Raw genomic sequence first — 21,306 nt, forward strand, 5'->3', positions numbered from 1 at the left:
AGCAAAATAACACAAAGAGGGGAAGTAGAAATGCAAGCTGAGCCCTGGTGAAGGAGGCATCTGCACAAAGGCCATGTGTCAGGTGTCAGAGAGGAGGCTGTGGGAAAGGGGAAATGCTGGTGGTGGTGAAGGGAAGGTCCGCATATGGATGGGATGCGACAAATAAGGAAATATATTGAGCTTGACGGGATCCAAGTTTCTCATTGTCAGAGAAGAGAGTTACATATGCATAGCCATTCGTATACATATTTAAATGTGCATTTCTCATTAAATGTTACTTTTTATCAACTTCTGTAATATATTTTTCTTTGATCAATAATGTGCCAATAATAATGGCAATGATAACTTAATCCGGATGAAGGAAAACATAACACTTAGGTCATCTGGTCATAAAGAATATACAAATAAATTTCAATTTATATACATATCTTTAGAGCAGAAAGATAAAATGTTATCAATAAAATATCTTCAAGCATAAAAATATACTATGTTAGAATAAAAGTCTGAGAGAGAAATGGAATGGAAATATGAATTGAAGGAGAAAATATAAAATGTAAAATTTAAAGAAGAGCTTATTCATGGGTTTTTGAAAAATTGATGATTGTGGGCATTAAGCCACTATAGTATTTATATTGTATTGCCTAGATAAGTTGAAAAGGACATTCAGTTTTTAAATAAAATGTCAACAATTAAAATATGCCTGGGATCAAACACCTAGGATCAAACCCTTTGACACTTACTGATGAAATAGAGGAAGAACTGGCCAAAGGGATTAAGAAACAAACAGAGAATTGAGAGTACAATCGGAACAGCCACAGGAGTGCCAAGTATAGCCATAGTATAGCCATAGGAGTGCCAAGAAGAAAGTATTTCTTGAGAGAGCTGTTGACAGGACACTTTTCTTTTAAAGACGTGTCCTCTTTTCTCACTCTAATTTTTGTCAAAGACATTGTTGATGCTGAGGAAGACCCTAAGAAGAAAGCAACAAAAGAGCAAATACTAGAGGGCATTGCAGGGCCAGAATTCAAGCTCTAATCATCGATCAGGCAGAGAATAGAGACAGGCTGACAGCTCCAACCAGTTAGTAGATGAGAGTCACCTGAGCTGGTGAGGTTTGACCCATCATCTGGATTTCACAGCTCACACTGTAGAGATTCCGGTGTATCATCCTCTACCTTTATTCCCTCAGCTTTCAATTCTGGTTTTTTCTTATATTTCTCTAACTCCATATGTCTCAAAATCAGAAAGGCCAGTTGCTATCTGTTCTGATCCATGTCCACATTTGGATACCTCGGAGTCTAAGGCCTAACCCATGACTTTCTTAGGCCTGACTGTAGGCCCTGGTCTAGTTAGGTACACAAGACAGTAACACTGGAGTGAGATGTTGAAGGAACAATTTGTGGCTGGTTTCTGAAGTGGATGGTTGGGCAGGTAGAATTTTATAGTTGCATTGTCTATATGCCTTATGAACCTTTGTGTTGGAATTAAGCTAGAGTTGCCAGATTTAGCAAATAAAATGAAAGAATCCCCAGTTAATTTTGACTTCCAGGTAAGCAAAAGTAATACCAAAGGCAGTATTTGGGACATACTTATATGTTCTAATAGGGCCACTTGAGTTTCAGGCATATAGTTCACAATCTAACCAGCAGGAAAAAGGAAAGGCGGCAAAGGGCCTGTCCATTCCTGTTAAGGGTACTTTCCTGGAGTAGTAAGTTACCCTTGGCCTACTGGCTAGAACTTAGTCACATGGCCACGTCTAACTAGAAGGAAGGCTGGGAAAGCAGTTGTTTATAAGGGACAGCTGCATTCTTAGCTAAAAATGGAGAGCTATTCCTGAGGAGGCAGGAGAAAGTAGATATAGAGGGTCAATGAGTCATCTCCATCAGAGATGTGATGTGGATCAAGGCATGTGTATGAGGTAAATTGAACTGGATTGAATATAACGATGCAAAAGGGGAGTAAAAGATGTCTTCAGATTTTATTTCAACCAGGTCAGTTTACAGAATGAAAGCTCCTTTGAACAGAAATGAAAAATACAAGAAAAATCATATTCAGAAAGTATTAAGCCTGTACCATAATCTTCTAAGTAAGGTACAATGCAGATGCCATAGGAATATGAATGACACCAGTTGTTCACCAAATCTTCTCCGTTCCACTTCCAGGGGACAGTGTGTTTAACTGCAGGGGTTTGCTGTTATTGCTTAATAAAAAACAAAACAAAAAACAAAATGTTTAGTACTTAGTAAATGTTCCAAAAATTGATCAATGCTTGATATTTTGACCTATATTTTCAAACAGAAAAGTCTTCCAGGTAACCAAATGGAAAATAAAATTATGAAAGTGGAGGCTTCTTGTGACAATCATCAAGAGGGGCTTGCTGCTGTGGTTACAGAAATGGCTGAAACTGGTTTGGCTCCATGGATAGAGCATAGGCCTGCAGACTGAAAGGTCCCAGGTTCGATTCCGGTCAAAAGCTCATACCTTGATTGTGGACACATCCCCAGTGGGATGTGTGCAGGAGGCAGCTGATTGATGTTTCTCTCTCATCAATGTTTCTAACTCTCTATCTCTGTCTCTTCCTCTCTGTAAAAAATCAATAAAATATATATTTTTTAAAATAAAAGAAAAAGAAATGCACAGCATGCACAACATCCTGTGAATGAGCTCTGCTGGCCAAGCAGTGATGGAAACAAATTTGCTTTCTTTTGGAGGAGACAAAGTAGCTATTGGCTCACTGTACTTTATCATATTTCCTGGAAAACTGAATCCACAACAGGAGGAAGGCGAGGCTTTAGAAGGACGGTGGAATAAGCCAGAGATGAAGATACTTATAAACATTAGGGTTGCAATGCTGGCTCAGCCCTTCCCAGCTCTCAGGCCAAGGACATCAGTTCTGGAGCGCAGATGAGGAGCCAGACAGAGGCAAAGTCCTTCCAGCTATGTTCTTGGAGGATATGGGATGAGGGGGTTGGGGATACAGAGTGGGTGCAGACATGGTTGTCTAAGAGATGGTTTCCATCTGCTACAACAGGAAAGACAGACTGAAGTAAACTCAGATACAGTGGGACAATTTAAAAATATATATATTTTATTGATTTTTTTTTTTTTTTTTTTTTTTTTTTTTTTTTTTTACAGAGAGGAAGAGGAATAGAGAGTTAGAAACATCGATGAGAGAGAAACATCCATCAGCTGCTTCCTGCACACCCCCACTGGGGATGTGCCCGCAACCAAGGTACATGCCCTTGACCAGAATCAAACCTGGGACCCTTCAGTCCACAGGCCGGCACTCTATCCACTGAGTCAAACCTGTTTCAGCCAGTGGGACACTTTGATGGGGTGAAAAGCAGAGGCAGTGTTAAAAGTATGGAGGAGAAAGAGATGAATTACCAAAGAAGAGGTAGGGGTCACTTCTAGAAGAAAAGGGGATTTGAGCTGGGCCTTGAGAGGGAGCTAGAATTTTAGTATTCGGAGAAGAGAGGAAACGTTTTCAGGCAGGATGAATGTAGTAAGTCGTAAAAGGGCAGACTGTGAAGGACATATTGGCTCAGGCTTTAGTATATACGGAACTGTACTAGCCACGGGAGTGGTACCATAAAGAGAAACGGTGGAGGGCTTCTCATTGCAGAGTGAAGATTTATGACTTTATCTCAAAGGCAGCCATTAAGCATTTTGAACCGTCAAAGGGTCAAAGCAGTCTAGGTCTGTGTCCTAGGGCGGTGGCAAGGGAGAGGATGCCTGGAAAGGTCAAAGGTATGGAGGCCATTTCTGAAGTGATAATAGTTGAGAGAACCCTTAAAATAAAAATGTTGCAAAAAAAAAGGAAAACACACACACACACACACACACACACACAGTTGTCTGGAATAGCCTTGGTTAGAATGGATATTACTATTTTTTATTTAGCAACTAACCAGGGTAAATCACTTAACCTAAGCCTCCTTCTATGTTCTCTAACACGACAATCACAAGCTTGGTGTGGGGAGGGAATAAACGTGTGTGAAACAGCAGGAAAAGTTTCTCCCTTGTTTTAAAAGTGTTTCCCCTTATTCTTTCTGAGAACAACCTGTGGGGTTCGCACCGCTCCTATGTTGGCCCTTAGTGCTGTTCTGCAGGAAGCTGGTCTGCTTCTGTCTTCTCCCTTCCTGGACTGTGTGCATCCTCGGGTCTTCTGTGTGTATTCCTGCTCTCTGTATGCCCGCCAGGGCTCTGAGCACACAGTAGGCTCTCACGGGAAACAGACAGGATGTGCAGGGCGAGGAGGCAGGCGTGGGGAGCGCTTTTGCAGGTCTCTGGTGCCCGAAGCTGGTTTGCTTCTGTCTTCTCCCTTCCTGGACTGTGTGCATCTTCAGGACTTCTACGTGTGTGTGTGTTCCTGGTCTCTGTATGCCAGGGCTCTGAGCACACAGTAGGCTCTCTAAGTAGATAGGATGTGCAGGGTGAGGAGGCAGGCTTGGGCAGCGCGCTCTGCAGGTCTCGGGGGGGGGGGGGGGGGCTAAGTGATACCCCAACTGGGGCCGAGAGCGCGGCGGACGCAGACCCACCCTCTTCAGGGGCAAGTAGGTCCCTCCCGAGGGGCGCGGGCTATGGGACTGGGAACTCCCCCCTAACCCCCCTTTTCTCCCCCGCGCCCCCTCTGGGCCTTACGAGACAGGCTCACGGGAAATCCCAACCCCTTCCTCCCCTTGGCTCCTCTTCCCGCCCCGTTTTCCAGGAGCCGGTCTGGCACGGGGCGGTGCGCGTGGGTGGGGGTGTGCGGGGGAGGGGAGCCGGGAACTTTAGGACCCAGGCTCCGGGGCCCCGCTGGGACATTCCGAGCAGCTCCGAGGGCAGGCAGCCTGCTCGGGCCGGGCCGGATCGGACCGCGGGGGGCGCAGCCCAGAAAGCACGCGGGCTGCAGAGCCGCTGCCGCCGGGAGAGAGTCAGCAGCGCACCCACCGCGGCCGCCGCGCCAGCCGGACCGGACGGCGGAGGACGTGACGGCGGGCATGGGCCGCCTCCCGCTGGAGCCCTGGCTGCAGCCGCTGCTCAGCCCCGCGGGCCTGGCCCTGGCCGCGGCCCTGCTGCTGCTGCTCCTGTGGCTGCGCGGCCGGCGCACCAGGTAGGCGCCCGCGACCCACCTCCCCGCGCGGCCCCGCGGCCACGCATGCGCCCTGGGCCCCGGGGACCGACCGCGCGCCGCCGGTGGCCAGGACGGTCCCTTCCACGGTCAATGGGTCGCCAACATTTATGGGGGGGCTCCGATGTCTTTGGGGATCCTGGGGAATGGCAAAGGCTTCTTATGTCTCTTCCCTGCACGTACGCATACGTGGGAAAGCGCCGGGCCCGAACAGGATTTGCAGGTTGCAAGGAGCCCCGGGCTGCGTTGCACATTGTGCGTCACGCGTGGATCCCGAAGGCATTCCCGCGCCCTGTTGCAGCCTGTGGATGCTTTAGGGCCTAGAATTCGTAGGTCATTTAGGGAGGGAAGTTTGCTTACATTTTATTCCATGGAAAGTGGCATGCTTTAGGAAAGTGCATGGTATGCAGAGTAGTGACTCCGGGTGCCTCTCTGTGCCTCCATTTACCTCACTGTAACCTCTTCTGCGGGGGGGGGGGAGATAATAGTCCCTCTGGGACTTTTGTGAGTACTAAATGAGTTTACAGGGTGAGTTTTATTATGCATTTGCTCTATTATTATTATTTTTTTAATTAGGACAAAACAACCCCCAGAAGTGGGTCTCTTCTTTTATGTGATAGGAAGTGTGGAAGTAGATCAGGAGTTCGAAATAGAAGTATTCATTTTGAAATCATTCTACTTTCCCCTTTTTACCAGGCTATGTTCCTTTTCCACCAGGTTCTTCATAGCTTTTGGAAAAGAAGCAGGCATGTTTTACAGGATAGTAGTAACTACTCTGTGATTCAGTATCATACACACCCACATTCACACACATTATGTGCATATGTATGTAAGATACACGCACACCTATATGTATCTGTATATCTCCAACTATATATCCTATATATTAAAAAAAGACTAATATGCATATAGTCTGAACAGAAGAACGAATGGTTGCTATTATGTGCACTGACCCTAAGGGGGGCAGACACTCAACACAGGAGCTGACCCTGGTGGTGAGTGTGCTCCCACAGGGGGAGTGCTGCTCAGCCAGAAGCTGGGCTCACTGCTGGCGAGCAGCGCTAAGGATGTCCAACTGACAGCTAGCGGGGAGCGGGCCTAAGTTGTCAGTCGGACATCCCGCAAGGTCTCTAGGACTGTGAGAGGGCACAGGCCAGGCTGAGGGACCTCCCCTGAGTGCATGAATTCATGCACCGGGCCTCTAGTATATGTATATATATATATATATATATATATATATATATATGTGTGTGTGTGTGTGTGTGTGTGTGTGTGTGTGTGTGTGATCGATCTAGGTTACTTCTCAGTCGTTTTGGGGAAATAGGGTAAAGATTTTTATGCCCATAGCCACTTTGGAAAGTTGCCACTTTTCCAAAGCAATTGTACTATTCCTTACAGTTCCATCAGTGCTGTGTGTGAGTTCCAGGTGTTGCACATCCTCCCTTATATTTAATGTGGCCATTCTATTGGTTATAAGCACTATCTATCTTTCTAGATTCTGGACTTCATTATCCTCCCCTGAGGAGTGCTGGATTTTGTTTTAGTGTGTAGATATCTTTCTGGTTATCTTGATAGGGCTGCATTCCTTTTGGTGGGGCTTGCCTTCTCCAGTTTCTAGAGGCCACCAGAATTTAAATCTCTTTTTTGTATGCTGACACTCCTGCCTCTTTCTTATAAGGGCCCGTGTGATTAAGTTGAACCAATTCATATAATCTAGGATAATCTTTCCATTTCTGGGTCCTTAATTTAGTCATATCTGCAAAGTTCTTTTTGCTACCTAAGGTAACATATTCACAGGTTTGGGGATTAAGACATAGACATCTTTATGGGATATTCTTCCTGCTGCAGTACGTCCACCAACCTCCAAAGATTTGTTATGTCCATCTTACATGCAAAATATATTCACCCTATCCCAACAGCCACAAAAGTCACGAAGGTCTCAAACAATGAAACTGAATAACCCAGTTCACACTGTTTACAAACTGTTGCTTTCCACACTACTTCGGGGCACAACGCAGCTAAGCTTTCTGCAGTCGTATGAAGGGATTTATTTTTTTCAGTCTCCAATAACATGCTCCTCATTGCATCTGGGCCCTTATCAGAAGTGCCTTTGATGTTAATATTTCTACTTACAGTCTATTTGTGACAATGTAGGTATCCTTTAAGATGATATATCTGTTCTTTACCGTACTCGTCACTTCTGAGTCCTCACTAGGGGAGTTGTTAACATTCATATTTGTACTTACCATCTGTTCAAGGCAATCTAGGATTTTTCTATTGTCCTCCTCAGAATTCTCCCAGCATCTGCTCATTGCCGAATTCCCAAGCCACTTCTACACTCTAAGGTATTCAGCACTTCCAGGTATGAAAATGTGTATGAGTTTCCTATTGCTGCTGTAACAAATAGCCACACGTTTAGTGGTGTAAAACAACACAGACTCTCCCACAGTTCTGGAGGTCAGAGTCCTACCGGGTTAATGTCAGGGTGTTAGCAGGCCTCAGACCCTTCTGGAGGCTGTGAGAGAAAATATTAGATTTTGAGAACACAACTGAACTTGTGCTAAATGAACAGTCTTTTATTTTTTAAATATATTTTATTGATTTTTTTTTTTACAGAGAGGAAGGGAGAGGGATAGAGAGCTAGAAACACTGATGAGAGAGAAACATCGATCAGCTACCTCCTGCACATCCCCTACTGGGAATGCTCCCGCAACCAAGGTACATGCCCTTGTCAGGAATCGAACCTGGAACCTTTCAGTCCGCAGGCCGATGCTCTATCCACTGAGCCAAACCAGTTTTGGCTAAATGAACAGTCTTTAACAAGAAAAAGACTGAGCCCTGAAGAGGATGTCCTTTTCCAAGCTACCTCAGAGAGGAACCCCTTCCTCAGCAGGAGATTCAAAGGGTCCAGGAACTCTGTAACCAATGACCAGTTTGACTATCCGTTAAGGAAGATGACAATAACAGCTAACTCACAAAGCAGACGTGAGAAACAAAGTACATGAGAAATGGGGAGACATTTTGTAAAGTGTGAAGCCACTTAGGAGACAGTTGGGCCTGGGAATAGTGGGTGCAGGGTGAAGGGGGTCAATAGGGGAAAAGAAGAGCACATCAGTAATACTTTCAACAATAAAGACAGAAAGAAAGAAGGCAGTTGCATGATCAGGTTTCTTTGGCACTTCCCAGAGACCCTTCTTCTTCTAGTTGCTGGTTTCCTTTCCTCTTTCATCTTGTTCCTTCAACCTATCTAACTCCACACCCCAAAATGCTGTAATAGGTAAGACATAAGATTTCAATGCTGTTAAAGATAAATTTTAATCAAAATAAAAACTCAGTGATTTTTTTTTAATTGTAAGATGTCAAGGTTATGTTGATAACCAGTTGTTTTGAAACGTTGATTTGTTGACATCACCGTATTACATAAATCAATTATTTTCTCTTTGTAATTACTTAAGTACTTTCAGACATGACTCCTGGTGCTCGAGGTCCCTCACATTGTTACTACTGCCTAGAGAATGAGAAGAGCTAGGATGCCATCATGAGTGGATCTTTTTCCCTTTGTCCTCTTTTCTGATACCACCATTAGGAAAAGGGTGTGGGCAGCTGAAAGCCAAGGCATTTTCTACCAAAGGGTTTGCTGAACGGAACAGGTGGACGATAGGAGGTGATAGGGAGGTTCGTTAATCGAGGCCCATCAGTGGCTCTTGATGGAAGGACTAAGCAGTGACTGCATACTTCTCCTTATTGAGCGGCAAAGTTTGGGTTGGTCTTGTTACCATTTGAGACAGATTTCAGACTGGCTTCAATGTGTTATTTTGTAACTTGAAAGAAAAAAAAAAAAGTGCTTGAACACCCAGAACATTCCTGTTGTATTTATTGTTCTGGGAACATGTGAGCTCTGAAAAACAAACACTTTGGCTGTTTATTTTGTGGGTCAATTAAAATGACCATTTAATGCTTCATGAGAACTGCTAATATCATCAGCATTGAGGATTGGTCAAAACTGTAATCATATCCAGCTGATAATCCTGGTTTTCCCTTAACAATGATCAAATACTTGCATAAGAGAAATCAACTCAGAATCTGTCCTGGATGGGCCTAAGTCTCTTACCTCCATCAGAATAAAGTCTTAGAGTGTTCACCTTAGTAATACGGGGACATTTGTGTATGTAAGGCCATGGGTGGCTCAGCGTTTCCCAACAATAAAACCTTCGTGTAGGAGTCAATGTAGTGTAAGACAACAAGCATGGCCAGAACCCAAAACGGACCCAGAGCCAAATTCCAGCTCCCCCACAATGATGTTGACTTCTGAGAGGAAGGTCAGAGAAGATCAAAATTATAAGACAGAAATACTTAATGTCCGCAGCTGAATGCCTTTTTTTTTTTTTTTTTAAACAAAAACAAAAACAAAAAAGAAAAACACGAACAGGGTTTATTACAGACGTGGAGAAACAGGGGCCAGAATATAATCTGTACAGTACTATTCACGGTTAATTACGTGCTTCAGACTCTAAGTGCCAGGAGACCGGTGGCTATAGAAATAAATGCTGCAAGATGCAGCCTTGAAATACGGGTCACCAGAGGAATTACTACGTAAGATTTTAATTTGTAAAACACAAACATTTATATGACAGCCTTCTTTATGCATATGAAGAGTTGTTCCTCTCATATTTTATGTATGATGCTCAGCTCTGGGGTCCCTGATGGACGGAGGTGATAGAGCCTGGGGATACTGAGAGAATAAATAAAAGGCAGCGTTTCTTGGACCATCAAGGAGCAGGTTCAGGGGTGTGAAGTCTAAACCAGCAGCAGCATGGGCAGGTGGAGAGGACAGCATGCCCACCATCCTGGAGTTGACGGCGCTCTATCACAGGTCAAGTTTGGGGAAGAACGATGGCAGCTGTTTTGAAAGAATTTGCATTGGCTACAGACAAGGTGGGCAGAATAAGGTGGAGTGAGGGCAGTTCTAGGATAGGGGCATAGTCCAGAAGGGAGATGTGTTTGCTCCTTTGGATTGGTTGTGGGCAACAGTCTAGACAGCTCATAGGAAAGCAAGAAGCGGAGGCACCTGGGGTGGGTGGCAGCTGGCCTTTCTCTTGTAGACCATCTGTGGTAGCCACCAGGACGTTAATTGAAAGTTTCATCACATGCTCAGGAGTGTGAGCAGTCTTTTGTTGGTTTTGCCCTGTAGGTGTTAACTGATGAACTCGGTCCCCTTCCTTCCCTCCTCTGGGCTGCTGTAATTTAATGAAGGACATCTCAGAACGTTTTCCTTATCACAATCTACAACGTCTGGGCCCTCCTTGATACCAGGCTCAGGTGCTTAGATGTTTTGCCTATATCATCTCATTTCATCTTTATTGCGGTTGTTGAGATAGTTATAATGAAACTATTTTTTTCAGACGAGACTAACACAATCAGAGATTGCCTAATTTGCCCCAGGTTGCAGAGTTCTTGGGAGCAAATAGTTTCTATTGCAGGTCCATGATAGCTGCGGTGGAATAAAGCTCCCTTCATCCTGCAGCTGTTCACACCTTAATGCCCAAACCTGTGACTCAGTACCAAGAAGCTATGACTATGTTGGGTTACGTGGCAAAGAGGATTATAGCTGCAGAGGGCAGGGAGGTTGCTAATCAGCTAACCTTAAAATGTGAGATCAGCCGAAACCGGTTTGGCTCAATGGATAGTGTTGGCCTGTAGACTGAAAGGTCCCAGGTTTGATTCTGGTCAAGGGCATGTACCTTGGTTGCAGGCACATCCCCGGGGGGGGTGTGCAAGAGGCAGCTGATCGATGATTCTCTTTTATTGGTGTTTCTAACTCTCTATTCTTCTCTCTTCCTCTCTGTAAAAAATCAATAAAATATATTTTAAAAATGTGAGATCATCCTGAACTATTCTTGTGGGCCCAGTGTAGTCACACATTAAAACTGGGAGAGGACAAGAGAGGGGATCCATCAACCATTGCGGGCTCCTGGGATAGATTAAAGAGTCCAAAAGCCCAAAAAATGGGCAGCCTCTGGGAGCTGGAAAGACAAGAAAAGAGATTCCCTTCTAGAGCCTCCAGAAAGGAGCCTGGCCCTGTGAACACTTTGAATTTAGCCAGCGGAGACTCATGTTGGGCTTCTGGCCTGCAGAACTCTAAGATAATAAATTTGTAGTGGTTAAGCCACACCTTTGTGGTAGTTTGTTACAGAGGCTGACACAGTGGCTACATCCCCCATGCTCTCTGTATTAAACTATGCTGCCTCTTGTAAGAAGAGGCAAAGAATGGGAAAGACTGGGACTTAGATGACTTGATTGCCCCTGACAAGCAGGATGGAGAGTAAATATTTCTAAATACTCAGCGCCTTTGTCCTTATGTCCATATATAATCATTGGAGAGTTTTGTGTTTTTTTGGTCCCAAGCTTCACAGATTTTCATGGGCTATGCATCAGTGCCTCTCTTTCTTATCCCTCAATTCATGAGTAAGCTTTGAATGGTTGTGATGTACCTAATCACTCCATGATTCGTTAATGAAAAGAAGGCATAGGCGGTAGGCCTTGTGATCCAGATGTGATTTGGTCAGGAAACTCTTTATTTTACAGTCTTGGTGCATTCCTCATTCCTGCTGCCCATGGCCTGGAGCGAGAGCTGAGGATGACTCTGATGATTTTTTTAAAATTACTATTATTTCATTTTTATTTTTCAATTCAGTGTATTTTCAATATTATTTTGCATTGGTTTCAGGTGTTCATCCTAGTGGTTAGACAATCATATACTTTACAAAACGATCCCTCTAATGTTTTCCAGACTCTAGGATTTGAAGAGATCTAGGGAAATGGGATGCTGTACTTCACTGATTTCCCCCAAAATAGTAGAGCAGAAAGAACCATCAGCTAGAGAGGAAAGATTAACAGCTTCTTGTAGGAGAATATTTTTGTACTTTATCCAAAGTAAAATCCCACTGAAACGACTTCAGGTTACTGTTCTGTGAAAGGCAAAGGACAAAATTATAGAAAGTACCTTGACGAATGAGAGAAGGTGACATCTATTATATCATGCATTTTTATAGCTTCAGTGCTCATTTTTATGGCTTTGGCATTTTTTTTTTCCAACACAAGGGTATTTGGGATAGGATCTTTTTTCCCCCAGGAAAGTAGAAAGCATTAATTAAGTCTATAATTGGGTAATACAAAAATTAATAGAAATTTTAATAAAGGTGCAACCATAACAGGATTTAAATCCTTTGTCATTTCTCTTCACAACTTTATCCTAAATAGTTGGGAGTAATGAAGATAGAATTTTAGAGCTTTTTTTTTTTAGTTTTAGCACCTCCTAGCACAATACTAGACACTGAGTAGGGCCCAGTGAATATTTGCTATAAGAGAGAAGGATGAATGAATGAGTTAACTGCTTGGTGCAGTAATTGCTATCTACTTCCAATGTGATATTGTAGAGTTGTAGATATTGATATCAAACTATTCAAACTTCAAATAAAAAGGATAAATCAAATATCACCCAAATCAAGTTTTCTGCTGTTTTAATGAAAAAGTAAAAGTTTTATAAGCAAGTGCTTTCCTATCATGAATATTTAAAGTGGAGAACATATTGGTGCAACAATGATTCTTTAGTGTACACCTCGTTGAAAAACATAGCAGTTGGGAGTGCTGTCAATTCCTAAAATTCTTGCTTCTGAAAATTCAGAGTTTAAAAATATGTGCTGTTAACTTTCAGGTTGAGATGCTGGGTTTGTGTCTCTGTGCTCAGGATTCCCCTCCCTGGGGCAGGTGGACACTTTATTGAACAGGTCGGAGCTCCTTTGTGCAAGGTCTCAGCCTGGTGTGCGTTAATCACATAGGATCAAACACATTTCGATTTTTACACACTTTCAACAAAAAACGGTAGGATGATTTCTCATAAATATTAAAGAGATCACGTTTTCTGTTTGAAAATCAGAGTTCCCCAATCAGAGTTCCCCTCATGAAAGCATTGCTTTATTTTAGAACTATGAACACCCAGTCCACTTTATCCCAGAAAGACAAGTGGCTTATTGTTCAGTCATATCCAGTGAGAAATTAGTGTCCTGCCATAGCACTTCAGCGGTGCTGTCCCTTTGGGGCAGGGTGTGGAGGGATTAACATCTTTGGAAGATGGAAAGTGACCACTTTAGGTTTAGCTACTTCAACATTCTGGAGTCTTTTATATATTTTTGTGTATTGAGTCAATACTAGGATAGAATTGTTTTTGATTTATTATAATGACAGCCAATATTTCTGAGCATTTCCAATAAGCCTACTAGACATAGAGGCAAGTACTTTATATTATTACTAGAGGCCCGATGCATGAAATTTGTGCACGGGGATGAGGGTGTTCCTCAGCCCAGCCTGCACCCTATCCAATCTGGGACCTCTCGAAGGATGTCCACTTAATGGGCAGTCAGACATACTACTCACAATCCAGGACTGCAGGCTCCCAACTGCTCGCCTGCCTGTCTGCCTGCCTGCCTGATTGCCCCTAACTGCTTCTGCCCACCAGCCTGATCATCCCCTAATCACTCCCCTGCCAGCCTGATCAATGCCTAACTATTCCCCTGCCGGCCCGATTGCTCCTAACTACCCTCCCTTGCAGACCTGATCACCCCTAACTGCCCTCACCTGCTGGCCTGATTGCCCACAACTGCCCTCCCCTGCTGGCCATCTTGGGGCAGCCATCTTGTGTTCACATAGGGTGGCCATCTTTGACTACATGGGGTGGCCATCTTGTGTGTTAGAGTAATGGGCAATTTGCATATTACCTCTTTATTATATAGGATTACATGGAATTTATTGAATCCTCCTTATTAACAACTTTCCTAATTTTATAGAGGTAAAAAGTAAGTCTTATTTAAGTAATGTTCTCAAAAATCATAAAACTAGAATATAATGCCTTTATAGTTCAAATGTAGTATTTAACGTCAAGTCCTAACATTTAATACTTTTTTTTTATTATCCTTTTTTAGTTTTCTCATAATAATGTTCTGACATTTACACTTACTCATTACTAAAATAAAAGTCTTAAGATCTAATACAACTTTTAAGCATTTCAAATAGAAATTGAACTAAGTTATGACTATATAACTATATGTATTTGGACTTCAAAAGGATACATTGTCTGAAAAAAGCAGGCCGAATAGCCTGCCATCTTCCTTCCTCTGACACTAGGTTGTATGAAAATCATATTTAATGGACTATGTGAGAAAATACCTCTTTTTCTCGATCCCATTTACTGGCTTCTGCATTCACTCAATGGCTCAGCAGAGGATTTGAGGTTATTGTAGATCCATTTTATTCAGATGCAATGGAAAATAGCCTCCTTTTTTGACATATATATTTAATATATACAATTTGATGAGTCTGGAGATAAGTATACATCAGTGACATTATCACCAAAATCAATACCCCAACTACATCTATCACCTACAAAAGTTTCCTCCCATCTTCTTTATTCATGATAATGATGATGATGAATACCTAACATAATATCAACCCTCTTAGCAAATTTTTTACAGTATTACTATAGGTACTATGCTATACAGCAGGTATCTAGGATTTATTTATTTATCTTCTATAATTGAAACTTTGTAGCCTTTGATGAATATCTCTGTTTCATCTTCCCCCTAGCCCCTGTTAACCACTATTTTATATATTTTTTCTGAGTTTGATTATTTTAGTTAGATTTTTCATGTAAGTGGTATCATGTACTATTTGACCTTCTGTATCTGGCATAGTTTACTCAGCATTTTATTTTCCAGGTTCATCCATATTGTCGCAAATAGTGAGAATTCTTTTTTAAAGTTGAATAATATTCCATTGAATATACATAACACTTTTTAAAATCCATTTCTACATTGATGGACATTTAAGTTGCTTCCACATGTCTTAGCTATTGTGAATAATGCTTTCACGAACAGGAGAGTGCAGATAACTCTTTGGGATCCTGATTTCAATTTTTTTGGTTTTTATACCCAGAAGTGGAGTTGCTGGATCATATGGTAGTTCTATTTTTAATTTTTTGAGGAACTTCCATAATGTTTTCCATAGTGATTATACCAACTTACATTCCCACCAATAGTGTGCAAGCATTCCATTTTCTCCACATCCTCACCAACACTTATTTAATTTTTTTTGTAATAACCATCCTGACAGATGAGATGTGATATCTTGTGGTTTTGATTTGCATTTCTCTGATGACCTGTTACATTGCGCAGTTTTTCGTATACCTGTTGGCTGTTTTATGTCTTTTTTGGAAAATTGTGTATTCACTTTTTTTGCCCATTTTTTAAATTGGGTTATTTGGTTTTTTTACTGATGAGTTGTAGGAGTTCCCTATAGATTTTGGGTATTGGTGCTTTGTCAGCTATACAGTTTGTAGATATTTTCTCCCATTTCATAGATTGCCTTTTCATTGTGTTGATAGTTTTCTTTGTTGTGCAGAAGTTTTTCAGTTTGATGTAACCTCACTAGTTTATTTTTGCTTTTGTTACCTGTACTTTTAGTATCAAATTTAATAAACCATTGTTAGGGAGCTTTTCTTCTATGTTCCTCCCACTCCCCAGGGGACTCTGCCTCTTGATACAAAGACTAGTGAGCAGGCCGAGAGTGACATCGTAATCTTTCTGGAAATGTGTACAATTTGATTTAAAATCACTGTTTCCCAAAGGAAAACCATGTTGAAACAACCTGGAATCAGAGGGGAAGAATATTGTCACCCTCTAGGAATCCATTAAAGACAGTTTAGTGTGTTTCTCCTTTGAACATTTCTTCCTAAATGTATTATACAAGCTGTCACGCCATCACTGCAGTTCCTGTTGCACATAGAAAACCAGCATTAAATATTGTGTGAGAAAGTGCTACAGACGGTTCAAAGATCACTTGATGTGGCAAAGCACAATGGTCTCTCGAATGCATTCAGACCTGCAGCGAGCGCTTAATCTCGCTTTGGATTTTGAATGACCTTTTTCACATGGGCAGAGACTCTCAGTACTGTGTGTAGAATGTGTAGCTTGGCTCTCATTTCTTCTCAGGCATACATGCAAGTTCTTTCACTCTACATGCAGTGTATGTGTGTGTGAATATATAAATGTGTAAATATATGTGTGTATATATGTGTATAGATTTCAAACTAGTTCTACCCTTTTTGCTTGTCAGTGTGTTGTACCATATGGTATAGAACATCATGCCAAAAGATAAAAATACTCCTAGAACATATGAAATCACCAGTCAACTACAGAAGGGTAAAGACTTTTGGCCACAGCACTTGTGACTGTGATGCATTTATGGACAGTAGTCCATGGCAGAATACCCCAATTGTAAAAACAGGACATATTTTGAAATCAAAGTGGCTTTTACTTTTTTAAGAAAAGGAATCCAAAAGCACCATCTTCGAACATTTTCTTTTTCTAAAGTAAAGGAATTGATCCAAGTCAGTGTTTTCTTTCTACATGGAAAATCTCCATATTTATACATAAAACTCTCCCATCTTATTTACTCCGCAGACTTACCATACAGGGAGGCCTTAGAGATGAAACCTACTCTCCTGCAGGTGGGTGGAGTTACTTGGTTGCAGATAACATGGCCACTACAGAATAATTTTTATAATAAATTTTCTAATTATTCTGTGGGTGGGCTATCAACCAAAAAAAGAAAGGAATAGAAATCAAATTCCACAGCGTTTCTAGGGACCATAGGATAAAGTCACAATGACAATGTGATTCAGGGCTGTTTCTTCCTTAAGAATAAAGAGTCTTCAGGTGGTCTACAATATGCCTTATCTGTGCTACTCAGATTTTACTCATTGTAGGTCTCAAGTAGACCTGGGGTCATGTGTGTCACATTGAATATTGTTTTAAACTAAGTCTACCAATTTTGAGGGGTGGGGCGAGGTTCAGTAGTTAAATTTCTAAGGACTGAATATTTTTTTTAAAAATTTTCTATTGATTTCAGAGAGGAAGGGAAGGCAAGAGAGAGAGAGAGAGAGAGAGAGAGAGAGAGAGAGAGAGAGAGAGAGAGAGAGAGAGAGAAACATCAATGGTGATGGGAGAGAATCATAGGTCAGCTGCCTCCTGCACATCCCCTACTGGGGATTGAGCATGCAACCTGGGTATGTGCCCTTGACCAAAATCAAACCTGGGACTTTTCAGTCCACAGGCCAATACTCTATTCATTGAGCCAAACCAGCTAGGGTAGGACTGAGTATTTTTTACTAGAGAGAGAAATCCTCCTATATAATAAAAGCCTAATATGCAAATTGTCCCTTGAACTGGGAATTTGACTGAGAGATTGACCAGGGGGCAGGGCCAGCCCACCAACCACCCTCAGCCCCTTTCCCCAGCCGGCTCCACCCCTGATTGGCTCTCAAAATTCCAGTTGGGAGTGGGGCTGGCTGAGCAACCTTCTGCATTCTCTCCCCCTGGCTGGCCCAGCCAATCAGCCCCAATCAGGGCAGGCCGGCTGGACCCCACCCATGCACGAATTTGTGCACCAGGCCTCTAGTTAATACATAAAACAGAGTAAGTGCTATTGTCATGAAATTTCTGGGAAATAGTTCTGTAAATAGTACTCAAGTAATTTGACAAATATGCAATCTTAGTTTTTCATCTCTTCTCTAATGATTCTTCATCTGTTGTATTTAACCAATTATTTCCGTCTCAAATATAAAGTTAATAAAACTGAGTAAGTAGGTAAAAATGTTCTTAATTACACTACATTGGAAGATACATGCAAATTGCATTCCACTTTATCGGCAACTGTAATATTTTTAAAGGGGTAGTCTTTCCTTTATAGGAGCCAAAGTGATTAATTCATATCAGTTTCCTTAATCTGCTATAGTGAGACTAAGGTAATCCAAACTCTCTTTGGAACTCTGCATTTGTCCTCTTAAGAGAGCCATGTTTGAGAAGAAGTTCTGGCCAAACAGAACCAAAGGCTGGACTTGTGTCTGTTTTGGGACTTTAAAAATTGTTACTCTGTTATTAAAAGGAACACATAAATTAAGAGTCTCAAGCACTGCTTATATGATAAGGTAAAAGGGCCTTTTAGTATTTTAAGTTGACTCAGATTTGTAGGACATCTCATGACCTGTGTCACAAATTCAGGATAAACCTAAAATGGATCATTCTTCATTTGTAAATCATTTTGAGCAGTGACAGTTTTGTAACTATTTATGATTATACATAGATGTATTTTCAAATTCACCCCCTTCCATAGAACCCATGATTATTTATAAAAGGAAAAAGAAGGAAGCAACAATCAAGGACATGGTTCCTGTCTGTCACAGGCTGAGTTTGGAAAAGGGCTATCATTTTGAGAGCATGCTTTCCCAGGGTCTCTGAAGCCTTAAGATTAGGAAAGGAGGAGTCCATAGCAGTGAGTGCTCTCTTTTTCCAACTGCTGCTTCCAAGTTTCCATTGGAATGCCGCAGTTACAACCAGGTCAAGGGAATAACTTAGAGGACTTATTCTTATTAAGGGAAAACAGCCAGGGTCGTGATATTTGTGAAGAAGGCAATGATGGAACTGATTCCCACAGAGAAATGGCACGATATCATTTCTCACTAACTCTCTCTGAGACTCAGTTTTCTCATAAATAAGAAAGTCAGATTAGATAATCACTTTGGAAAGGATATTATTCTACAAGGACATTGCCATTCTCAAATTAACACCACCAAAAGATTTATATTCCAACTATCCAGAAGGTATGTGTCTTCAAACAGGGACAATTCTTTTATTATTATGATTATTCAATTGAAATATCTTTCTTTCAACCTTTTTAGACCCAGTGTAAAAACTCTACCTGACTGGAGTTTTTTGTTTTTTTGTTTGTTTGTTTGTTTGTTTTTAACAACAAAGTTGTTTTTAAAAAATATATTTTATTGATTTTTTACAGAGAAGAAGGAAAAGGGATAGAGAGTTAGAAACATTGATGAGAGAGAAACATTGATCAGCTGCCTCCTGCACACCCCCTACTGGGGATGTGCCCGCAACAAAGGTACATGCCCTTGACCAGAATCGAACCTGGGACCCTTCAGTGGGCAGGCTGATGCTCTTTCCACTGAGCCAAACCAGTCAGGGCCTGACTGGAGTTTTTCTAGCTCTTTCACCATCTTTTGCTCTAGTACCTCAGAATTCCCATCACCACATATTTTATCAACCAATAGACATTGCTCCAGGCCATTATGTCAGGAGCCAGTATGAGAATCAGAGTCTGCTTTTTATTAATCTCTATATCCTTAGCACCTAGAAAAAAAATGTCTGAGACATTATAGATAGTCAATCAGTGAAACATTAATAATTTTAAAAAGAGCTGTCCTTAAATAAAATCAGTGCTCATCACATTGTGGAAAGTAAAGCCTGTGGACAATTTTCTTTGTGGTCATTACTGGTTCATAAAATGCTGGGAAACCTGACACACAGTTGACTATAAAGAATATGAGTCACGGCTCCACATGATTCAGAGAGCTGAGCCAGTTGTTGGAAATTCCTGTTGGACCACTTTTCAGCTACATGAGTAGTTTCAGGGTCCAACATAATAGGATCACAAGATCTTGAATCCCATAGAGAGTCTGGGGCGATGAGAAATAGCTCATTCCTGAATACTGAGAATAACACTGTTTCTGGGAATTAGAGAAAGAGTTGTTTGAGTGGTAAGGACATTTGAAAAATCTAAGCATGCCTCCAGAACTCAGATCAGAGGCAACAAGACCATTTCAAAAACAAATCAGGTGGAGCTCTTGGTATAAAAAGCAGTATCTCAGAGGGAGACCATCCATGTTTACCTTTGTTCAGAATACTTCAGGTGGCAATATAGCAGAATGGTGAAGAACTAGGGCTCTAGAACCAGAGAGAGAAGGAGTTTGAGTACTAGCTCTGCTACTTAGTTGAGGTAAGATCTCCCACAATTTATTTTACCTCTGAGGACAGAAGTAGTTTTGGAGGCAGATGGATGAGTTTTGAAAATGCTTTGTTGCTTATCCCCTTTAAGAAAAGTAGGTATGCACTATTTATTAAATAGTTACCAAATTCCTGCAATATTGAAAACCCTGAAATAAGCTACAATTCCTACGTGCAAGGGGAACATAGCTGCATTAGGAAGACCTGTAAATACGTCCCCATCTTCAAATGTTCACACTTTCTTGCTATATTAATTGAAGATTGTTTAATGCTCATATATGTCAGTGTTTACACACTTAGTGTCTTCCACAGTTCTGATAGGTCAAGTTAAATGATCTCTTAAGTCTGTAACCTGCACTGGGAGAAATTGAAGCCACTCATGTCAACTGTTACTATTTACATGAATTACCCAGCAATCACCAAGCCAAAAGAAACCCCTGTCTCTCAGATCCATTAGTCTTCCCTTTCACATGTTCTTTTCAGTCCAGTTCAACAAGTGTGTGTTTTGGTTGTCTACTATATTCAGGCTTTTTGGCTGCTGGATGTACAGAGATGAAAGTTTGTCTCTATCCTCAACCCAGAATTTATAGAGATACATGATGAATCCAGCAATTTCATTACATAGTGTGATAGATAGTCAGGATAGAGATAAGCCCCTTAACCAACTAACCAAACAAACAGAAAACAGCAAACCCCCAAACAATTGTTGATAGGAGTGCTAGAATTGAGAAATACTACTGGACTTGGTGTTGGGTTGCATATGGATGGAGACAAGGGTTAAGGTATAAAGATGATTTGGGGGCTTTTAGTCTGAGTGACTATAACTGGGCCATTCAACAAGATAGAAACTGTTTAGAAAGATTAGGTTTGGGGCCAGAGGATGAGACCACTTTGTTGGACATAATGAATAGGCAGTGTCTATGGGACACCCTGTTGTGCTATTGTCTTTGGCAATTATATATGTTAACACTGTTTTTTTTTTATTCAATTGTAACTTAACTAGAGGTCTGGTGCATGAAATTTGTGCACAGGGTGGAGGGTATCCCTCAGCCTGGCCTGCATCCTCTCACAGTCCCAGACACCTTGGGGGATGTCCACCTGCTGGCTTAGGCCCGATCCCCCCTTGCAATCTGGTATCCCTTGCTACTTACTGCCTGACTTCGTGCTTCCTACCGCTCAGCTCACTGCTCCTTAGTGCTGCTGTGGAGGTGGGAGAGGCTCCCACCACCATCACTGCCCTCACCAGCTGTGAGCCTGGCTTCGGCTATGCAGCCGCTCCCCGTG

At 41.8% G+C, this 21,306-nt stretch overlaps 1 protein-coding gene across 2 annotated transcripts in view; it reads left to right on the top strand.

Moving 5' to 3' along the window:
- Positions 1-4,740: 4,740 nt before the first annotated feature.
- Positions 4,741-21,306, top strand: part of CYP7B1 (cytochrome P450 family 7 subfamily B member 1) — a 142,632-nt gene continuing 126,066 nt past the window's right edge. Inside the window, exon 1 of one of the 2 annotated variants that reach the window (XM_084864379.1) lies at positions 4,741-5,098. In XM_084864379.1, the coding sequence (XP_084720505.1) occupies positions 4,986-5,098 (113 nt within the window). In that variant the 5' untranslated portion in view covers positions 4,741-4,985. The remainder of the gene's footprint in view (positions 5,099-21,306) is intronic. The other variant, XM_084864380.1, reaches the window with a different exon arrangement.

This window comes from Pipistrellus hanaki, assembly GCF_964339955.1.
Source record: "Pipistrellus hanaki genome assembly, chromosome: 17".
Classification (NCBI taxonomy): Eukaryota; Metazoa; Chordata; class Mammalia; order Chiroptera; family Vespertilionidae; genus Pipistrellus; species Pipistrellus hanaki.